Source organism: Salvelinus fontinalis, chromosome 38 (genome assembly GCF_029448725.1).
Source record: "Salvelinus fontinalis isolate EN_2023a chromosome 38, ASM2944872v1, whole genome shotgun sequence".
Classification (NCBI taxonomy): domain Eukaryota; kingdom Metazoa; phylum Chordata; class Actinopteri; order Salmoniformes; family Salmonidae; genus Salvelinus; species Salvelinus fontinalis.
This window is the reverse complement of record NC_074702.1, coordinates 26558476-26581865: the sequence shown is the minus strand read 5'-3', so window position 1 is coordinate 26581865 and position 23390 is coordinate 26558476. Positions and strand designations below refer to the sequence as shown.

General features: G+C 50.2%; 1 protein-coding gene across 3 annotated transcripts in view; it reads right to left on the bottom strand.

Moving 5' to 3' along the window:
• Positions 1-19690, bottom strand: part of LOC129837231 (mannosyl-oligosaccharide 1,2-alpha-mannosidase IC-like) — a 210754-nt gene extending 191064 nt beyond the window's left edge. The window contains exon 1 of one of the 3 annotated variants that reach the window (XM_055903228.1): positions 17940-19690. In XM_055903228.1, the coding sequence (XP_055759203.1) occupies positions 17940-18509 (570 nt within the window). In that variant the 5' untranslated portion in view covers positions 18510-19690. Of the gene's footprint in view, positions 1-6324; positions 6914-6971; positions 7650-17939 lie in introns of those variants that run through there. The other 2 variants (XM_055903230.1, XM_055903229.1) reach the window with 2 other exon arrangements.
• Between the last annotated feature and the right edge of the window lie 3700 nt (positions 19691-23390).

Sequence of the window (23390 nt, the reverse complement as noted above, 5' to 3'; positions counted from 1 at the left end):
AGAATGTCCATTTCCTAATCTGACTCTGACTCTAATCGAACACGGATGATTTTAGCATCATTCTCCTTTGTCCTTTTCCCTGTCTTCCGTTCCTTTGAAAAGATCTCCTCGTCTGATTTAATTACATCTGCAAGAGGGAGAGTCTGACAGTGAGATTCTGGGGTCTAATGGAATATGAAAGACATAATTTACAGCTTGTGTCTCATGTGAGAGCAGCATGCCATTTCAACTGTATCAGAGAATATTAAGACTATGAAGATTTACTGCACAAACGGGCAATACTTTTTATGTATCTGGAAAGCAGCTGTTTCAGTATTGTCCGTAAGTCTAGCTCAGTCATGCCAGACTTTCCTATACACAGTGCAATCTTCCTCAACCATTTACAGTCAGAAAGGTCGAGGGCAGTGTGGATGTCAGAATCACCACTAAGTGACCTGGCGTGACAATGGTTGAAAATACCAATGCTTTGGATCTAGTACCTGGAATCTCAGTGCTTCAACAGCCAGCTGACCCCCTGTGAAGGAAGCATTCCTCAGACTCCCCCAGGGTAAACAGCCTTTAACGGCTCCAGACTGGGCCACTGCTGACCCCAACTGAGACGGACAGAATCACTGTGATTGAAGCCAATGCCTTCTGATATATTCCCAGCCTCCAAGAGTCCCAGACTCGATCCAGAGAGAGAGGGAGAGTGTGCATGTGGAAATTCTCTCCTTCGTCTCTCTCTTTACTCACTCCCTGTTCTTCTCTTCCTCTTTCCCCCTCTCTCAAGTGCCAGCTCTCTACTCTCTCTCCCTCTCTTCATCATTATCTCTCTCTCCCTCTCTCTCTCTCTCTCTCTCTCTCTCTCTCTCTCTCCTCCCTCCCTCCCTGGCACTTTAAGCTTGATTGTGCTGTGCTCGGCTCGTTGGCTAATGGTCACCACCGAATTAATTGCGACCATCCATCTCGTTTAACTGGGGGAAAACAAGGTCAAAGTTCCTGCCACAGTATCACTCCACCCCCACCCCCCCTCTCACTTATTCTCTTTATTTTCTGCCAAAGAACAAGCAGAGTCTATAGTATTACAGTACAATGTGTGCTTCTCACTTGCCTGTAGCCTACACTTCAAATTGTTCCATCTGTCAAAGCTAGACGGGCCCAAGGACCATATAAGACTTGAATGTAAGACAGTCCGCAGGCGATTGGTCTTCATACTTAGCATATTCTCTGAGCCGGCAGACCCTCGAGGCTCTGCAGGCTTGTAAACTATGGATTGGCATCAAGCCTAATACCTCAGACCAGCAGTTTGCGAAACATTTTGGCACTGTGACCCACTTAAAGCCTTTCAGATGTTCCTCAGCTCTAACAAAATAAACCAAACTATGTCTACTGTCTTTAGATGTGACGCAAGACAAACTGGCAAACCATCGAACCGCCAACGTGTCACGACCAACTATTTGGAAATTGTTGCATTAAACTACTTAGAGGCAATGTTAGCCATAATAGTATGCAGGCCGAGATACTGACCTACAGACATGACACCAAATCAATACTCAGTCAAATGACAGGTGGTGAAAGTGGATCCGGGGTGTAGTTACAGATGGAGAAAAGCTTTGACTGTGAAGTCCGTTATAGATAGATCATTGAAAGTCAAATCTGCACCGTCATCATGAGACTAGCAGTGAATCAGCTGTGTGGGCCTGGGCCTGAGTCAGTACAGAACCAGTTATGACGACCACCTACTGTACTTCCTGCATATTGGTACACTCAATATGTCTGCCTGTTCACCCACAACATACATTTAACTCGAATGGGGATTCCTATTCTAGTCATTCTATTTCTATGGATGAGCCATCCTGCAGTCTGATCTGGAGTCAGATCTTCAGGGAGAGCTTTGCTGTAGGTCAGCAGAGTTCCACTCAAACAGCGGGCCAGAAGAGCTCCCGAAGATAGACGCAGTTTTCATAATGGGGAGAGAAGCAACTCTAACTAGATCATTTGCACGGCTCAATCAGGTGTTTGGTCTTGTTCTGAATACGAGAGCTCAAAAGTTGGGATGGGTTTTGCAAGAGAGAAAGGGGTAGGGCCATGAGTTGTAACTGTTTCACACACGACCACAATATGTACATACACACCCTTTCCTGTCTTCAAGACTGTTCCTTCACAATCACCCATATTAGCAAACGTATTTCATTTACAACGTCACATTCCTCTAGTACAGTCTTGTCAGTGACATACACTGCAACGCAAAGGCCTTTCAGCAGGGCTCTTCATTGAACACAGCAGCAGAAACAGGCAACGGGTGATGAAACCACAAGGACACAACAGCCACCATGAAACCGTGCATAATCATTTACATCATGACGTGTCATGCTGAAGTACGGAAGGGGATTGAGCAACACGGATTGGAGCGGTACGACAGAGAGTGTGTGGAATTGTTTTGTCGAGAGTGGTTCTTTGCTAAACTGGTCACTATGGCGTAATAATTTCCATGCAATCAGTTTAATAATCTCCTCATTGCTCCACAACAAGCGCTCTTCCAACCACATACTTTGCCTCTTCTGCCGAAACTGCATAAACACTTGAGGCCTTGTGGTTTGGGGTTCTTTCCGAAAACCGTTCACCAACTCCAGCACTGAACATACAAGCTACACACAGAGTCCTACTACGCCCCTGTAGTCGTTCTCTGTTACACACAGATATCCCTGCTCTGCTCAGCTGACTCCACTGAGCCTCCAAGGCATCGGAAGACGTTGTTTTTTAATGAGAAGTGATTCACTGCTGCATTTCTCACCCAGTTTGTTCACGGCAGACCAGTCGTGAACAAACTCTCCTCTCTCCAGTCAAGATAAACAAGCCAGAAGACACCACCATTGCAAAGGGGGGTTGTAGTTGTAGGAGTATCATTTTTAACCTTTATTTAACGAGGCAAGTCAGTTAAGAACAAATTCTTATTTACAATGACGGCCTACACCGGCCAAACCCGGATGACTCTGGGCCAATTGTGCACTGTGCTATGGGACACCCAATCACGGCCGGTTGTGATACAGCCTGGATTTGAACCAGGGTGTCTGTAGTGACGCCTCTAGCACTGACACGGAGTGCCTTAGACCGCTGTGCCACTCGGGAGCACAAACCTGGACAGATGCAAACCTCACTGTGAATAACCCCAGCTAATAAAATGTTAGTTTCTCATACTCCTTCCCTTCCATTGATGTTAGAGAACCGAGGTTCAGCCCCTTGTCACATACACTTAGAGTGTAATTAATGATCCACAATCTGGCTCGAACACACACACACACACTCGCGCATAAACAATTGTTAGTCGCTTATCGAGGGTGTTTATTTCTTGTTTGTTTTCTTTTTCGACGGACACAGCAGGCAGAGAATTGGAAATTGCCTTTCCAGAGCCAATCATGCAAACTCAATGGAAGAAAGGAGAATCTGTGCTACGGTCCCTAATGAGTAGAGTAACATTACCTCTGTTTGATTAAGAGCTTAATTGTGATTATAATTAACAAATATAACCTCATCTGGCCACAACGGCCTTCTAAGTGGCCAGTAAATTAAAGGGCTAATTTCCAACAAATGTTGACAGAGGTGAAAATCGCTCCGGAAACGCTCGGGTGGACTGGCGTTATCCATTTCCTTGTTCCTCGTTAACGGAACTGTGTCACACAATGTAGAATTGGAGATCGAGACAGAAGACAGTGTAGCTTTAAGAAGCTAGTATGGTCCCCACAGCACTGCATACTGCATTTAGAGGCCCTATAACCTGATTCCCTCAAAGACACGGTTTCTCAGAGAATAGGCTTATTCAATAGGAATACAGCTTCCACTCTGACGTGAAAGCATCTTTGTGTGTCCTTGGGCAAGATGCTTGAGCTGTATGGATTAATGATTTTGTGTGTTGGAATTGTTACTACGGTAACAACTGTTAATGTTACTATGGTAACAACGTATGGTACAGATGGCAGACCCGTTGCAAATATCAGAGAACAGAAGTTTAGCCTAGTAGCAGAACTGTCGCTGCGCCACTGGGCTCCCGAGTGGCACAGCGGTGTAAGGCACTACATCTCAGTGCAAGAGGTGCCACTACAGTCCCTGGTTCAAATCTAGGCTGTATCACGTCTGGCCGTGATTGGGAGTCCCATAGGGCGGTGTACAATTGGCCCAGCGTCGTCCGGGTTTGGCTGGTTTAGGCCGTCATTGTAAATACGAATTTGTTCTTAAACGACTTGCTTAGTTAAATAAAGGTTAAATATAAAAAATGTAGAGAGCTGCCAAGGCTGTGCCTGTAAATATATCTGGGGCAGCACAGAGCTAAAGACCCAAAGAGAGAGACATGGTAAGAGGACAAGCAGGAAGTGGGAGAGAGTTATGGGGACCGGCGACCCTGGCCCTCTCTAGTGTCTCCTCTTTGACCTGCACTGTTCAGAGACGTGCCAGATTTACACACATCTTGTTTCTGACCAATTAGACAGGAATAAAAGCTGGAGGTGGGGCCGCAGGTTAAAACTGGACCACTTTACACTCATTCTCTCTCTCTCTTCATTTCTCTTTCTGGCATTTACAGGGAAAGGGAGGAGAAGATGAAGACAAAAAGAAAGCAGTCTCATTTGGCACCTAGTAGAGATGTCAAACAGGGCCTGGGTATTGTTCACACACACTCATGCATGCACGTGGGCACCTGTGTGAGAACTGACCGGTCAGAAAGCATGTGCAGTGTGGCATGACAGTTGAACTGTACGAGCACACACAGAGGCAGAATCCCATGTATTGTATGACTCCGTCTGTCTCCATCTTTCCTCTCACACAGTAACCTGTCCTTGACAACACAGAGGGAAACGTCCATTTTCTCTCTCTCCCTTTTGCTCTGTCTCGTTGCTTTGTCTCACTTCCTCCCCATCTCTCTCTCTCTCTCGTCTATGGTAATAATGTCAGCGATAGCAGCAACAGGGTGCAGCTAATGACACAGAGGGGAGGGAGATGTGCTCTTTAGTCTTTTCTGCGTTAGTGTGCAACATGGACGAGTCTCTGCCTGAAAAGGGAAGAGAGCTAAGCCATAAGCCTGGGAGAGACAGATATGAGAGAGGGAGAGAGATTACAATGTTGTTTTATGGGAATAAGGAATAGTCTAATAAGTCAAATAGAGGTCTAAATGGCTAAAAACGCAAAAAACATCATTTACCCCGACTTCAACGCAATTTAAAATCCCAAATCCGTGTACCCCTCTGTGCTCCTGTGGCCCCAAAAACAAGGCCAACACTGTGAGCGAACTGTAAGACCAGGTTGCTTCCACTGGAAAGTGACACAACACACAGGCTACGGTAAACAAGTAGGGGTGCATGTGAAAAGTACAACAAACAAACTGTTTCTGTGTCATTTGGCGACACATCTGTGGAAAGTCAAATGGTCAAGTCAGCCACGTCAGCAAATCCCTTTTTTTCTACCACCACATGTGACTTTTGGACTCTCAGGCCTTTTCATTCCAAAGTGAGCTAAAGGACTCTCTCTTACACATACGCGCACACACACACACACGCACACCACAACACACACACTCAAAGCTCACAAACCTCTCCCTGAATTGAGAGAAAATAAGTTGCGTAATAAATACGTCCTCCTTCACTGGTGTTTATGAAGTAGTGGGCTACTCTCTCCCTTAAACAGTGAGGCACCAATGACAGCCTCAAAGTGCCTTCCCTAGAAGAGAGGCCAGGCAGAAACCTGTGACTAGGGTCTGGTTTCAATTGCAGACTCTTTTGGTAACTTCGATACGAGGGGAAGAAATTGTTCCGAGTTGGGTCCTCTTCAAACAAACAACTCTCCCAACAAATCACAAGACAGACATGGCAGAACGTCGCGATTCCAAATCAAACTTTGCCGTCAAAACCTTTTGCAGTGGTTTTAATAATGGTAGTTGATGCAAACTAGCCACTTGCGAAATCCACTCATTAAAAATAACCTCAATGATCTCCATCTTGCTACTATGTAGTATTATATTCAAGCAGATAAAGTAGTGACCTAGGCAGTGACGTAGTTCCTCTATGCCAACAGAGTCCATCGTTGAAACCAGACCCTAGACACTGTTCCCTAGGGTCTGCTTTACCAGACTATGGCATTCAAGATGTGCTGTAACATAATATTTTACTTCCAGAGAGGAAGCTTCCCTCCTGGCTCCCAACACACACACACACACACACACACACACACACACACACACACACACACACACACACACACACACACACACACACACACACACACACACACACACACACACACACATAAAGGCAAGGTAATCTAGGCCTTGTGATTTAAGAGGGAAACACACTCACATACCTCTTGAACAGCACGCCTCTACAGAGACATTCCCTGGAGCTAGTGCCCTCTGTACAGAGGGGGGTGGGGGGGCTGCCTTGATTGCAAGAAGGATGCAAGCTCCTCTCCAGTGCTATCCTTCCTTTCCCCTCTCCTGTTCTCTCGCTTCACTCGTTTTCTCCGGGCTCTTTCCTGTGGGGACGCGCATTCACCTGACATTGTTCGACTTACATCTCATCAAACCCCCATGCCTGTACTCTGCTTCAGGCACAGAAAGGTTGCTTTGTCTGTGCACAGGCCTACACAAACAGAGTAGGTATTGCATTGACATGTCTGTAATATCACACTCAGCTGCTATCGACTTGCGCAATATTCCAATACCCAAAGGGCTCAGCTGCAGACTCCTCCACATGCGCGGGCCAGAGAAAACAACGGGCTCACATAACAAACACCAGCGTCTGACATTTGCACTTCTTCCACGGAGCCAGCGACGAAACACAAACGTTTCCCGCTCCTCCACCCCCCACAGAGACCCGCAGGGAGGGAGGGAAAAACGCATCCTACCTTGAAGTCATCTCAAATCTGATTGGTTGGATTGGTGAAAGCAACATAGGATGGTAACATTGCTTAGGCTATACCTATCCAATCAATTATAGACCTGCGCTTACCTCAGGGAAAGAAGAAAGGAAACCAAGAAGGAAACAAGGAAGGTAACAACAAAGGATGTATTTCTAAAGTATTCCAACAGGGACATGGCCCCGCTCGGTAAGCGGTCATTTCCCAGCCCAGGGTGAAGTCCCCTCGTGCACCTGGCCCGTAGCTGGAGACAGGAAGAGGAGGTTGAGGGAGGTCGCCGCCCCCAGCTGGTTGGAGGACAGCAGCAGAACACAGTGTCTATTTTTAACAGGAGCTTCTAACTCAGCCGGTCGCCCATTTCCTTTTCACAACTCATGGGGGTTTTCAGAAGATAGACAGTCAACATATTTTCAGAAGTTGGCTGGCGGTGTTTCTTTGGGGGGAAGTGAGGGGTGCGTGACTGATGTTGGAAGTGAGTGATAACAAAACAATATGTTTCATGGTGTACAATTTTCCTGTGGTTCACCATGATGTTCCACTGGTTTCTCTGGTAGAGAACAAACTGTTGTGGGAATATTTCAACAATGCCCTCAAAAGTACTCACTCAGAGTTTTCGTTCCGAAAAGGAGAACTGATTTGGCCTTAAATGATCTGCCATCTCCGGAAAGTCTGTTCAAAGCAGATGAAGCTTATATGCTGGACTGGTGTTTGGATTTTCAGTTTGTTACGAAAGTTGTGGCAACCCTTCAGAACGCAATTACCGAACATCTTATTCAAATGACAACCAACATGGTCAAAACACATGCAAGCGGAGAGACGCGCGCGCGCACACACACACACACACACACACACACACACACACACACACACACACACACACACACACACACACACACACACACACACACACACACACACACACACACACACACACACACACACACACACACACACACACACACACACACACACACACACACACACAGAGCCCTGGGGGAACTGTAGCCTTATCGCAACATTGGGAGGCTCTCTCTGCCACAGAAAGCCTGCAATGTGTCTGTCCCTTCGCTGCAGTACTCTGAACAGCAAGCAGTGAAGCAGATCCCCTTCACCGTGTTACAGTGTCCCCATACAAATATCCCTTACCGAGGCAAACCACACACACATACATATACACACATACACTGTGTCCTCACGTTGCAGTCGTACGTCCAGCATACGCACATTCCCTGCCTGTATTTGCCTGTGCCGACACATCCAGCACTAGAAAAATACACAGAGAGCAGAGAGCAAATCTTTGGGAGGGAGACATTTTTACTTTTTTCCTTTTTTTAAAGAAGCTGCTTGATGTTTGGTGTGTGTGTGTGTGTGTGTGTGTGTGTGTGTGTGTGTGTGTGTGTGTGTGTGTGTGTGTGTGTGTGTGTGTGTGTGTGTGTGTGTGTGTGTGTGTGTGTGTGTGTGTGTGTGTGTGTGTGTGTGTGTGTGTGTGTGTGTGTGTGTGTGTGTGTGTGTCAGCCCCGCGAATGGGAGAAAAAGACGGGTGTTCCTCGATTCATGTCACACGTTCTGTTTGCTCTGACGATTGTGTTTGTTCTGATGTACCGCCGCAGCAGCCCCCGCCACCGTAACTACACTGTGCGTCTCCACACCGACTAATAACCCTGTCTGAAGGTAAAGTAAGGAAGATATTAACAATTTAAAAGAGAAGAGAGGTCAACTTCCCGTTGATTCAGCAATGACTAGAACAGACTTGGTGTAATCTGCCAATAGCTCCCTCCCTGATATCAGCTCTTCAAGAGCCAATGAAACAGCAGTAAACCATGCAGGAACCCAATGAGGCAGCACCAAAACCATACAGGAACCCAATGAGGCAGAATATCACATAGTTAGAAGAATACAGAGGGAGGAATTTCCAAATGGAGGCCATTTCCACCTGATGAGGACTAGCAAAGGAGGGTAGACTTGCTGGGCTGTCCAAACAGAAACAAGCACACACACACCTGAACAATTGGCTTTGTTTAGAGGCATCATGTCTGTTCTGGCCAGGAAAGAGCCCTCGAACATTTACCTGCCATTGTCTCCTGTGCCGTCCTGTGCCACCTTGTCTTGGCGGTTGGCAGACACAGGGGGGGGTGCCACTTATCGCCTCGGCAGTTTGTTGAGAAACTGAAGCCCATTCCCATTTGGAACGACATGAGCTCAGCGGGGACATCGGAGCCATTGCTTTGGGCTGATCATTAGATCGCAAGGCAACCCTCTCGCTGCCTTCGCAAGTTATTTTCCCCTCGAATATCAAGTGTTTGCAGCCCTGCTGTTGCAATGTCCGGCACAGCACAGTCACACACACACACACACACACACACACACACACACACACACACACACACACACACACACACACACACACACACACACACACACACACACACACACACACACACACACACACACAGACACATAATGTCTGCACAACACACACACCAAACATGAAGCAGCTCCTTACAGTCAGACAGCAACACAATATAGCTGGTGGGGATAATTTGCTACAGCTCATTCTTCATCATACCGGAATAAGAAGGGTTTGGATGCATGTTGTTTTTTGTGTTTATTCTTAAATCTCCATGACTATGAAGTCAGACAAACTGCGTCTGGAATGGCACCCTATTCCCTACACAGCGCACTACTTTTGACCGGGGCCCATAGGTTTCTGGTCAAAAGTAGTGCACTGTGTAGGGAATAGGGTGCCATTTTGGGACACACCCGTGGGATTGGCATTGGGAATGTGAAGCACCAATAGGGACGATGGTTCTGGAACTCTGCCAAATGGGCTGAAACTGTGGAATCTCACGTAACAATTGGGAACAGCAAGAGCAGATAGCACTCCAGGGTACCCCGATAGGCAGCCCGCTGTCAGACATAAAATAACGTAAAATCACCAGAAGCTCAAAGTGATTTTAATTTAGGACATCTGTTCCCAAGTATTCCCATGTAGAAATAGAGAGGCGTATGTGATCGTATCCCAACGTAATCAAGGTTTTGTCAAACACTATATCTGTTTGGGATTCTTGTGGTCAATTTGCAGTCTACAAATTATTTATAACTATGTTCCGGTCCAGCGACCACCAGCTCAAGGAAAAATTGGCCCATGGCTGAATGTAATTGGGGATACCTGCACTATGCTATACTGTAGATAGCCAGCCAGAGAGTTGTTAACCTCTATGCTTTTCTAAAACACAGTTTTTTTGGCGGGGGGGGGGTGATTCATTCAGTGCTTCTTTCAAGGTTACACACTAGACTAGAGTGGACTTTCCCGCTGATTCAATACTAGGACAAAATGTTAGTGACAATGGTGTGGGACTGTTGATTATCACTTAACAACATGACCACTAGATAGAAGGGAGGCATGTGAGGACATTGAGAGGGTGACAACAGAGTAAGTGGAAATGACAGCATGCCACATCCCTGTCACATGCAATGTCCCAAAGCCATCCATGCATACTGGACACTGCCTGTTTGTCCCAACACTATCCCCTGTCTCCTCTGCTCTCTCCCCTCTCTCCTCTGCTCTCTCCCCTGTCTCCTCTGCTCTCTCCCCTGTCTCCTCTGCTCTCTCCCCTGTCTCCTCTGCTCTCTCCCCTCTCTCCTCTGCTCTCTCCCCTGTCTCCTCTGCTCTCTCCCCTGCCTCCTCTGCTCTCTCCCCTGCCTCCTCTGCTCTCCCCCCTGCCTCCTCTGCTCTCTCCCCTCTCTCCTCTGCTCTCTCCCCTGCCTCCTCTGCTCTCTCCTCTGCTCTCCCCCCTGCCTCCTCTGCTCTCCCCCCTGTCTCCTCTGCTCTCTCCCCTGCCTCCTCTGCTCTCTCCCCTGTCTCCTCTGCTCTCTCCTCTGCTCTCTCCCCTGCCTCCTCTGCTCTCTCCCCTGTCTCCTCTGCTCTCTCCTCTGCTCTCTCCTCTGCTCTCTCCTCTGCTCTCTCCCCTGCCTCCTCTGCTCTCTCCCCTGCCTCCTCTGCTCTCTCCCCTGCCTCCTCTGCTCTCTCCCCTGCCTCCTCTGCTCTCTCCCCTGCTCTCTCCCCTGTCTCCTCTGCTCTCTCCCCTGCCTCCTCTGCTCTCTCCCCTCTCTCCTCTGCTCTCTCCCCTGTCTCCTCTGCTCTCTCCCCTGCCTCCTCTGCTCTCTCCCCTGCCTCCTCTGCTCTCTCCCCTCTCTCCTCTGCTCTCTCCCCTGTCTCCTCTGCTCTCTCCCCTGCCTCCTCTGCTCTCTCCCCTGCCTCCTCTGCTCTCTCCCCTGTCTCCTCTGCTCTCTCCCCTGCCTCCTCTGCTCTCTCCCCTGCCTCTTCTGCTCTCTCCCCTGTCTCCTCTGCTCTCTCCCCTGTCTCATCTGCTCTCTCCTCTGCTCTCTCCTCTGCTCTCTCCTCTGCTCTCTCCCCTGTCTCCCCTGCTCTCTCCTCTGCTCTCTCCCCTCTCTCCTCTGCTCTCTCCCCTGCCTCCTCTGCTCTCTCCCCTCTCTCCTCTGCTCTCTCCCCTGCCTCCTCTGCTCTCTCCCCTGCCTCCTCTGCTCTCTCCCCTGCCTCCTCTGCTCTCTCCCCTGCCTCCTCTGCTCTCTCCTCTGCTCTCTCCCCTGCTCTCTCCCCTGCTCTCTCCCCTGCCTCCTCTGCTCTCTCCCCTGCCTCATCTGCTCTCTCCTCTGCTCTCTCCTCTGCTCTCTCCTCTGCTCTCTCCCCTGTCTCCTCTGCTCTCTCCCCTGCCTCCTCTGCTCTCTCCCCTGTCTCCTCTGCTCTCTCCCCTGCCTCCTCTGCTCTCTCCTCTGCTCTCTCCCCTGCCTCCTCTGCTCTCTCCCCTGCCTCCTCTGCTCTCTCCCCTGCCTCCTCTGCTCTCTCCCCTGCCTCCTCTGCTCTCTCCCCTGCTCTCTCCCCTGCTCTCTCCCCTGCCTCCTCTGCTCTCTCCCCTGTCTCCTCTGCTCTCTCCTCTGCTCTCTCCCCTGTCTCCTCTGCTCTCTCCCCTGCCTCCTCTGCTCTCTCCCCTGTCTCCTCTGCTCTCTCCCCTGTCTCCTCTGCTCTCTCCCCTGCCTCGTCTGCTCTCTCCCCTGCTCTCTCCCCTGTCTCCTCTGCTCTCTCCCCTGCCTCCTCTGCTCTCTCCCCTGTCTCCTCTGCTCTCTCCTCTGCTCTCTCCCCTGTCTCCTCTGCTCTCTCCCCTGTCTCCTCTGCTCTCTCCTCTGCTCTCTCCTCTGCTCTCTCCTCTGCTCTCTCCTCTGCTCTCTCCCCTGCCTCCTCTGCTCTCTCCCCTGCCTCCTCTGCTCTCTCCCCTGCCTCCTCTGCTCTCTCCCCTGTCTCCTCTGCTCTCTCCTCTGCTCTCTCCCCTGCTCTCTCCCCTGTCTCCTCTGCTCTCTCCCCTGCCTCCTCTGCTCTCTCCTCTGCTCTCTCCCCTGTCTCCTCTGCTCTCTCCTCTGCCTCCTCTGCTCTCTCATCTGCTCTCTCCCCTGTCTCCTCTGCTCTCTCCCCTGTCTCCTCTGCTCTCTCCCCTGCCTCCTCTGCTCTCTCCTCTGCTCTCTCCCCTGCCTCCTCTGCTCTCTCCCCTGCCTCCTCTGCTCTCTCCCCTGCCTCCTCTGCTCTCTCCTCTGCTCTCTCCCCTGCCTCCTCTGCTCTCTCCTCTGCCTCCTCTGCTCTCTCCTCTGCTCTCTCCCCTGTCTCCTCTGCTCTCTCCCCTGCCTCCTCTGCTCTCTCCCCTGCCTCCTCTGCTCTCTCCTCTGCTCTCTCCCCTGTCTCCTCTGCTCTCTCCCCTGTCTCCTCTGCTCTCTCCCCTGCCTCCTCTGCTCTCTCCCCTGCCTCCTCTGCTCTCTCCTCTGCTCTCTCCCCTGCCTCCTCTGCTCTCTCCTCTGCTCTCTCCCCTGCCTCCTCTGCTCTCTCCCCTGCTCTCTCCCCTGTCTCCTCTGCTCTCTCCCCTGCCTCCTCTGCTCTCTCCTCTGCCTCCTCTGCTCTCTCCTCTGCTCTCTCCCCTGTCTCCTCTGCTCTCTCCCCTGCCTCCTCTGCTCTCTCCTCTGCTCTCTCCCCTGCCTCCTCTGCTCTCTCCTCTGCTCTCTCCCCTGTCTCCTCTGCTCTCTCCCCTGCCTCCTCTGCTCTCTCCTCTGCTCTCTCCCCTGCCTCCTCTGCACTCTCCCCTGCCTCCTCTGCTCTCTCCCCTGCTCTCTCCCCTGTCTCCTCTGCTCTCTCCTCTGCTCTCTCCCCTGTCTCCTCTGCTCTCTCCTCTGCTCTCTCCCCTGTCTCATCTGCTCTCTCCCCTGTCTCCTCTGCTCTCTCCCCTGTCTCCTCTGCTCTCTCCTCTGCTCTCTCCTTTGCTCTCTCCCCTCTCTCCTCTGCTCTCTCCCCTGCTCTCTCCCCTGTCTCCTCTGCTCTCTCCTCTGCTCTCTCCCCTGTCTCCTCTGCTCTCTCCTCTGCTCTCTCCCCTGTCTCCTCTGCTCTCTCCCCTGTCTCCTCTGCTCTCTCCCCTGCCTCGTCTGCTCTCTCCCCTGCTCTCTCCCCTGTCTCCTCTGCTCTCTCCCCTGCCTCCTCTGCTCTCTCCCCTGCCTCATCTGCTCTCTCCCCTCTCTCCTCTGCTCTCTCCCCTGTCTCCTCTGCTCTCTCCCCTGCCTCCTCTGCTCTCTCCCCTTCCTCCTCTGCTCTCTCCCCTGTCTCATCTGCTCTCTCCCCTGCTCTCTCCCCTGTCTCCTCTGCTCTCTCCCCTGCCTCCTCTGCTCTCTCCCCTGCCTCCTCTGCTCTCTCCTCTGCTCTCTCCCCTGTCTCCTCTGCTCTCTCCCCTGTCTCCTCTGCTCTCTCCCCTGCCTCCTCTGCTCTCTCCCCTGCCTCCTCTGCTCTCTCCTCTGCTCTCTCCCCTGCCTCCTCTGCTCTCTCCTCTGCTCTCTCCCCTGCCTCCTCTGCTCTCTCCTCTGCTCTCTCCCCTGCCTCCTCTGCTCTCTCCTCTGCTCTCTCCCCTGCTCTCTCCCCTGTCTCCTCTGCTCTCTCCCCTGCCTCCTCTGCTCTCTCCTCTGCCTCCTCTGCTCTCTCCTCTGCTCTCTCCCCTGTCTCCTCTGCTCTCTCCCCTGCCTCCTCTGCTCTCTCCTCTGCTCTCTCCCCTGCCTCCTCTGCTCTCTCCTCTGCTCTCTCCCCTGTCTCCTCTGCTCTCTCCCCTGCCTCCTCTGCTCTCTCCTCTGCTCTCTCCCCTGCCTCCTCTGCTCTCTCCTCTGCTCTCTCCCCTGCCTCCTCTGCACTCTCCCCTGCCTCCTCTGCTCTCTCCCCTGCTCTCTCCCCTGTCTCCTCTGCTCTCTCCTCTGCTCTCTCCCCTGTCTCCTCTGCTCTCTCCTCTGCTCTCTCCCCTGTCTCATCTGCTCTCTCCCCTGTCTCCTCTGCTCTCTCCCCTGTCTCCTCTGCTCTCTCCTCTGCTCTCTCCTTTGCTCTCTCCCCTCTCTCCTCTGCTCTCTCCCCTGCTCTCTCCCCTGTCTCCTCTGCTCTCTCCTCTGCTCTCTCCCCTGTCTCCTCTGCTCTCTCCTCTGCTCTCTCCCCTGTCTCCTCTGCTCTCTCCCCTGTCTCCTCTGCTCTCTCCCCTGCCTCGTCTGCTCTCTCCCCTGCTCTCTCCCCTGTCTCCTCTGCTCTCTCCCCTGCCTCCTCTGCTCTCTCCCCTGCCTCATCTGCTCTCTCCCCTGCTCTCTCCCCTGTCTCCTCTGCTCTCTCCCCTGTCTCCTCTGCTCTCTCCCCTGCTCTCTCCCCTGCCTCCTCTGCTCTCTCCCCTTCCTCCTCTGCTCTCTCCCCTGTCTCATCTGCTCTCTCCCCTGCTCTCTCCCCTGCCTCCTCTGCTCTTTCCCCTGCCTCCTCTGCTCTTTCCCCTGCCTCCTCTGCTCTCTCCCCTGCCTCATCTGCTCTCTCCCCTGCTCTCTCCCCTGCCTCCTCTGCTCTCTCCCCTTCCTCCTCTGCTCTCTCCCCTGCTCTCTCCCCTGCCTCCTCTGCTCTCTCCCCTGTCTCCTCTGCTCTCTCCCCTGTCTCCTCTGCTCTCTCCCCTGCCTCCTCTGCTCTCTCCCCTGCCTCCTCTGCTCTCTCCCCTGTCTCCTCTGCTCTCTCCCCTGTCTCCTCTGCTCTCTCCCCTGTCTCCTCTGCTCTCTCCCCTGCCTCCTCTGCTCTCTCCCCTGTCTCCTCTGCTCTCTCCCCTGTCTCCTCTGCTCTCTCCCCTGCCTCCTCTGCTCTCTCCCCTGCTCTCTCCCCTGTCTCCTCTGCTCTCTCCCCTGCCTCCTCTGCTCTCTCCCCTGTCTCCTCTGCTCTCTCCTCTGCTCTCTCCCCTGTCTCCTCTGCTCTCTCCCCTGCCTCCTCTGCTCTCTCCCCTGTCTCCTCTGCTCTCTCCTCTGCTCTCTCCTCTGCTCTCTTCTCTGCTCTCTCCCCTGCCTCCTCTGCTCTCTCCCCTGCCTCCTCTGCTCTCTCCCCTGCCTCCTCTGCTCTCTCCCCTGCCTCCTCTGCTCTCTCCCCTGCCTCCTCTGCTCTCTCCTCTGCTCTCTCCCCTGCTCTCTCCCCTGTCTCCTCTGCTCTCTCCCCTGTCTCCTCTGCTCTCTCCCCTGTCTCCTCTGCTCTCTCCTCTGCTCTCTCCTCTGCTCTCTCCTCTGCTCTCTCCCCTGCCTCCTCTGCTCTCTCCCCTGCCTCCTCTGCTCTCTCCCCTGCCTCCTCTGCTCTCTCCCCTGCCTCCTCTGCTCTCTCCCCTGCCTCCTCTGCTCTCTCCTCTGCTCTCTCCCCTGCTCTCTCCCCTGTCTCCTCTGCTCTCTCCCCTGTCTCCTCTGCTCTCTCCTCTGCCTCCTCTGCTCTCTCATCTGCTCTCTCCCCTGTCTCCTCTGCTCTCTCCCCTGTCTCCTCTGCTCTCTCCCCTGCCTCCTCTGCTCTCTCCTCTGCTCTCTCCCCTGCCTCCTCTGCTCTCTCCTCTGCCTCCTCTGCTCTCTCCTCTGCTCTCTCCCCTGTCTCCTCTGCTCTCTCCCCTCTCTCCTCTGCTCTCTCCCCTGCCTCCTCTGCTCTCTCCCCTGCCTCCTCTGCTCTCTCCTCTGCTCTCTCCCCTGCCTCCTCTGCTCTCCCCCCTGCCTCCTCTGCTCTCTCCCCTGCCTCCTCTGCTCTCTCCTCTGCTCTCTCCCCTGCCTCCTCTGCTCTCTCCTCTGCTCTCTCCCCTGCCTCCTCTGCTCTCTCCCCTGCTCTCTCCCCTGTCTCCTCTGCTCTCTCCTCTGCTCTCTCCCCTGTCTCCTCTGCTCTCTCCCCTGTCTCCTCTGCTCTCTCCTCTGCTCTCTCCCCTGTCTCATCTGCTCTCTCCCCTGTCTCCTCTGCTCTCTCCCCTGTCTCCTCTGCTCTCTCCTCTGCTCTCTCCCCTGCCTCATCTGCTCTCTCCCCTGCTCTCTCCCCTGCCTCCTCTGCTCTCTCCCCTTCCTCCTCTGCTCTCTCCCCTGTCTCCTCTGCTCTCTCCCCTGTCTCCTCTGCTCTCTCCCCTTCCTCCTCTGCTCTCTCCCCTGTCTCCTCTGCTCTCTCCTCTGCTCTCTCCCCTGCCTCCTCTGCTCTCTCCCCTTCCTCCCCTGCTCTCTCCCCTGTCTCCTCTGCTCTCTCCCCTGCTCTCTCCCCTGCTCTCTCCTCTGCTCTCTCCCCTGCTCTCTCCTCTGCTCTCTCCTCTGCTCTCTCCCCTGCTCTCTCCCCTGTCTCCTCTGCTCTCTCCTCTGCTCTCTCCTCTGCTCTCTCCCCTGTCTCCTCTGCTCTCTCCCCTGCTCTCTCCTCTGCTCTCTCCCCTGTCTCCTCTGCTCTCTCCTCTGCTCTCTCCTCTGCTCTCCCCCCTGTCTCCTCTGCTCTCTCCCCTGCTCTCTCCTCTGCTCTCTCCCCTGTCTCCTCTGCTCTCTCCCCTGCCTCCTCTGCTCTCTCCCCTGCTCTCTCCTCTGCTCTCTCCCCTGCTCTCTCCTCTGCTCTCTCCCCTGCTCTCTCCTCTGCTCTCTCCCCTGCTCTCTCCTCTGCTCTCTCCTCTGCTCTCTCCCCTGTCTCCTCTGCTCTCTCCCCTGCCTCCTCTGCTCTCTCCCCTGCTCTCTCCTCTGCTCTCTCCCCTGCCTCCTCTGCACTCTCCCCTGCCTCCTCTGCTCTCTCCCCTGCTCTCTCCCCTGTCTCCTCTGCTCTCTCCCCTGTCTCCTCTGCCCTGAGTCGGTGAGGATGTGTGATACAGTATAGACATATGCTCTCACTCTCAGTCATTACTGAACTTCACAGAGCTGAACAGCAGGCTGCTGCCATACCCCTGGAGGTAGTCCTGTAGCAGTCTGCCCAGAACAAGTTGGTTAGGCAAACATAATAGTAGTTGGTGTGTGGATGTAACGGATGTGAAATGGATAGCTAGTTAGTGGGTGCGCGCTAGTAGCATTTCAATCAGTTACGTCACTTGCTCTGAGACTTAAGTAGTGTTGCCCCTTGCTCTGCAAGGGCCGCGGCCTTTGTGGAGCGATGGGTAACGACCGTGCTTCGTGGGCGACCGTTGTTGATGTGTGCAGAGGGTCCCAGGTTCGCGCCCGTGTCGGGGCGAGGGGACGCCGTAAAGTTATACTGTTACATAGACAGTGCTGTGTGTGTGTGTGTGTGTGTGTGTGTGTGTGTGTGTGTGTGTGTGTGTGTGTGTGTGTGTGTGTGTGTGTGTGTGTGTGTGTGTGTGTGTTAGCCCATAAAATCACCTTCATTACCCTCAACGCCTCATATCTATAACCATTGTTATGCACTGACAATGACACATTCCATTTTGCATAGTCACTAACAATCTGTGTGACTGTAAGATGTCTAGCCTAAAACCTCATCAGAGATCACAGAGAGCATGTTCGGACCATCTTTTCCATATTATTGGGAAGTGAACCATCCTTCTGGCCAGTGGCCACATTAAAAAAACAATTTTCGTAGGCAGCTTGATGCGTAATTACTGCACATGTTGATTACTTGTATTACATTGCAGTGGCATTTCATATTGTGACAATTGGTCTGCAATGATTTGACAGCTTAGGACAGGGATCCCCCAGCTGTTGTGTAGATAACTGTATTACACTGTGACTGCTTATCATCTTACCTCCTTGACTTTCTCCCGACGCTGAAGGGTCTGAGGGTCGCTCGGCTTGCCATGTTCGATCCCCAAGGGCGGCTTTAGCAGACATTTTTTAAACTTGTTGTAATCGAAAGAAGTATCCGTGTTGGCACCCTGGTTAGAAGACGAGGTCACTTTCTCATCCTTAGAAGCCGACTCCGTTTTCGACCTCGACAGCATCATGTCCTCCAACGCTTCCCCGCCAGCGACTTTCTTATCCGTTTTAGCCTCATTGGTGACAGAGGGCCTGCGGCTCAAGGCTTTGAGTTTTGTGCTTGTCTCCCCTTTGGCCGAGGTGATGCCCCGGAGATGTTCTGGGTCCTTTGCTCCCTTCTTAAGATGCTCCCTTACATCATTCTCAGACCCTACCGTTACTGGTTGGCTCTCCGTCTTTGAGAGAAAAATTCGTTTCAAACGGACAGAGTCAGGTAAGAAGAATAAGGCCCCGAAACACAGAGTTACCAAGCCCGAGAGAAAAAGTAGAAAGACGAATTTCTGGGATAGGCGAAGACCCATGCCCGATGCTGACACACCGGGCAACTTTCGGAAAACCATTGAAATTGTTTTTCTTTATGATTGCCTTAACTTATTCAGCAGTGGGCTATAGGCTACAATGGTTGTACAACACTCCACTCTCACACGATCTCTGCTGGGAAGTTTCCCTATGTGTCTGGTTTCATGTGTCAAAGTTGATATGAGGGGCTGAAAAACACACCCCTGTGACAAACTGATCGCCACAACTCTCCTTATCGTGCAATCGATTGGACCTGCATAGGTCAAGTTTACCTTTCAATTTTAGCAATCACGTTTGGCAATGAGATCAATAATGTGTGCCTTACATTAGCAGGTATTGGTCGTGACAGTCATAGCATAGGCATTTTAAGTTTTCAAAAAAAAAAAAATCAATATCTCACATTCACAAAGAAAAAGACAGGTTTATAATAAATGCCACTTGTGTTTGCGTAATCCGCACTAAATCGATGGATGTAAAATAACGGAATATGCGGAAATCTACGCTAAAATGACACAAGATGTTTCGTTACTTTACGTAGCCTATTGATCTTAAAATGCACCCATCACAAAGCCAAAGTAAAGTTGATCTTATCTTCATTATTCCAAGGCGTGCCAATCATTGAAAAATACATCACCGGATGGTAAAAGCAAGCGTAGAGCGTCTTTGTCGGCAGGTTCGTTCATAGCGGTCCCCGTTGCAGGTCACAGAATGATGTGTATAACCGAAGAAACCCAAGCATCTGGTTTTGTATCCTGTAAGGTAGGCGGATGCTGCTGCTGTATGAACACGTATATTTATTCATGCCGCCACCGTCCGTTAGAAATCGGCACGTTCTTCAGTCTCTCATCATATCTGAATACGCAGCACACAACCCACACAGCGAAGGTGAACGAATACGGTGTCGCATACGCGCACGAATGTATTTTAGTTTCCAAAAATCCGTAGAATGGAGACTAAAAGACAACCATCCAAGAGAAATAGTGCCGCTTGCAGTTCAATCCCATCAACACATCGTGTCTTCCACCCGCCGTCTAGGGTTTGTCTCCTCGTGCGCACCCTTTTTGTACAGTGTTCGCCCGCTTGCTCGCCATCAGCGCAGAGCCGGAGAAAGAATACATAAAATATAGGCTAGAGTGAAACGAATACTGTTGCTAAACCGAGTGGGTTGTTCGGGCTCTCTTGATGGAGACACGGTAAAGGCATACGAACCCACAGTCGAAGGGAGGACCAGCAGCAGGGGGTTTATCAGGCTCTCTGGGCGGTCAATTATGAACCAGAAGGGCTGTGGTCCTATTCCCAAAAATGCAGTATTGGATAATCTAATTTTAGCCTACCGTTTGGGTGGGGCATATATATCAATACGATTGTAGATATTAACCTATTTTTTGCCATTTAGTTGTTTTTTATTTTATTTAGGGACATAATAATCCATGGCACCGGTCACCACTCCATGCATTAATAACTCAATAAGCCAAAATAGTCTTTATGATGAATAGACTGCCAAAATGATGTTTAAGTCCATAGATATTATAAGACAACATCTAATATGAAAGGTAGTAACATTGACCAGATTCAACATAGGATGTGTAATGAAGAATTGTGCTTCCGTTGCATAGAAACAGTATGCTGATCACATGCCAAAAGTTTGGAAAGTTCTACCTCTGCATATAAGAAGAGAGGGGAGGGCAGATGATAAATTGCAGACATTTTGTCTCTGGACAACAGCATAAGATAAATGGTCCCAATTAACATGGTGGTAGCTTTAACTAAAGAGCTATGCACAGCACTCTCAAACCAACTGGAAGATGGGGAGGGTGTGGTGAGCACCATCAGAGAGTTTACAGGACACCTATAATGCATGGAGAACAAAAATACATATTATAGTCTCTCTATCTCTCTCTCTCTCTCTCTCTGGGCCTAATAATGCTTGGTTTGGGGAATCTTGGGTACATCTGCTTAAGTGGCATTGGGCTCAGGATAATGTTCAAATGTGTGTTGAGCAGTTGTTTATGTAATTCTCACACTCTATTTGACCCCAGAGTCTGACTGTCAACACATCCCACTGTAGATGTAATTCAATCAGACTAGCTGCTTGTAATTTACAGTGAGGAAAGCAAAAGAGGAGAATGAACTGTTAAATCACCCCATGTATTTCTTTGCAACCTGGTCTCAGAGCATTTCTTATAATTCTATACGTAAATCCAAGACACTCCATTTAGTATGATATATTACATTTAGTATGGTGTATATTACATTTAGTATGGTATATATTACATTTTGTATGGTATATATTACATTTTGTATGGTATATATTAATTTGTGAATCTCATCATCATTCCTTATGATATGTTACAAATTAAAATTTGTATGATATTGTAATGAAACAGCAGGGAGCAGGTCTCGTACCCTCGAACCTTCTAGCCCGAGGTCCGGCGCGCTATCGACTGTGCCGCAAAAGCATGCTCGTGCGGCAGAGTCGATTTCCGCGCTTATAAACCCAGGGTCGTTACACTATGTTACAAATTTCAATTCATACAATATTCAACAAATTGCAATTCGTACATGTTACGAAGTGGGTTGTGGTACAATATGGTACAACATAACGTATGATATGTTAGAAATTCCAATTTGTTGTTGCTCATGTTAGCTAGGTGGCTAACGCTAATGATAGCTAGCTCTAAGTGTTAGGAGTTAAGTTAAAGGGTTAAGGTTAGGGTGCAGTTTACTTTGGGCACGCTTTTCATCCGGACGTGAAGATACTGTCCCCTGTCCCAGAGAGGTTAGGAGTTAAGTTAAAGGGTTTTAAGGTTAGGGTTAGGGGAAGGGTTAGCTAACACCCGAAGTAGTTGCAAAGTTGCTAATGAACCAAAATGCTAAAGTTGTCCGTGATGAGATTCGAACACACAACCTTTGGGTTGCCAGACGTTCATAAGGTGTCATAACCAGCCATAAATTAACACAATATGTCACAACAGGTGTAAATATAACGGTCATGACAGTGTTATGACCATATTATGACAGGTTATGACAAGTTATGTCTGCTGTCATGACAATATGACATGGTTATTACCGTGTCATAAAATGTTATGACACTGGGAGTCAAGTCTAATGTTACTAATCAATGTGTCTCAATGGTACGAGTTGCAGTTGAGTTGGCACGGAGATCTGTAGGTCAGCGACAGGCTAGTTTATCATGAGGATAAACGAGATACATAACACACTCCCAGCTCTCTCATTGCAAGCAGATGTATCATTCAGTGTATCCTTGAAAGTACATCTCTTTGCGCTTTGCTTTCTCTCGTTGTTGAAACAGTACAGTTCTGAGTGGATGGGTTCGTGGCATGCATATCATGTCATACATAGTGAATTGTGGGGATCCACAAAACAGCCTTGGAAAACAGTGTTATTGGCTGAATAAGGAACACATTGGATCACTAGTGCGTAGAAAATCCCTACTGGACATACATTCCTCACTTTAGAGGGGAGTCATAATGTCCTCTATAATCATTACCCACTGGGCACACAATGGTTGAATCAACGTTGTGTCCACGTCTTTTCAATGAAATGACGTTGAGCCAACATGGAATAGACGTCTGTGCCCAGTGGGTAAACAATGATATAAACTTCATCAGGAGAGAAACCTCTTTATGACATAGAAAGAATTAGGTCTTCTGCTTGTTAGCCTTCCTTTTCCTCTTCCTCTACATTTAGATCTATGATTTGGCATGCGGACATCACTTTGTAATTTAGGCTTATTTAATGATCCATCAATACGTCTATCCTCCAGAGTCGGGCTGTTCTTCTGTTTGACTAGAAGACGTACGCCTTGTTCTCGTATTCAAACATTCATCATTCCTTTACCAACGATGCAAGGTTTTAGTCATTGTTCAAAGCGAGGCACAAATGAAAAAGTCCATCTCGGTGTCACGTTCATTCTAATATATCAAACAGTTTTGTTGTGGAGACGTATTGGCCTGTGCCAGCGTTGTCTGGATTAATAATATCACAGCCGCTGCTATTTCTTTTTTTAAGCACCCGGGCAAAATGAACCCTGACACTGGAACTGATGGATATAGAGCAGGTCTGAGGTTTGCAGCTCAACTACGCCAATCAATCCTGTGGGGAGAAAATAGGCCATTTTGACTTGTTGCACAGGGGACAGATAGAGATAGTAGTGCTGACTACACAGTCTTAACGTGTGAGAGAAGCCAGCAAGGGCTGCACGTCAGGACAACTATAGAGGGTGAACTAAAGGAGACGGTCGGTGTAGGACAAACTGACCTCCTCATGCAGAAAGTCCTTAATATCTCCAACATTGTGCCGATTCATAACATGACTGTGGCTGCGCAGACATCTATCCGTTATGTGTTCAGATCTTCCAAGGACAGGTCTTAAGTTAGGGGGTTTGTAGGCCTACTGTACAGTATATGTTGATAATTCATCCAAGTGCAAATCCCAACACGCTGATATAAAATGATCTGTGAGTCAGGATTTTCCTAAGTGGACCACGAATTGCAAATCGATGTTAGTCTACAGGCCTATTCATCCAGGTTACTACACCCTGGACTATTAGATAACTGAGAAGCTGGGAACTCAGCTGAAGTCCAGTGCATGTTTAGCTTGCTCAAATGAATTTCAAAACATTATTTTGAGGAGAATGGTTTACTGTTTTTAGTACCTAAACAACCATTAGCCAGCCATACATTACAGCAGGTATATGGACCATGGAAATTAGAAATGCACAAATGCAATTGCAAACCACTAATGCTATTGCCAACAGACCATTAAGCAAACGGAATGAACCTTATTAGTACTTAACTGCAGTGGTTATATATCCTTATGTGCTAGCCAGTCAGTTCTCAATCAAACAAGCCTGTGGAATACAATGGAATATCATTTTAAAAGGTCTGCTCTGTGGTTCT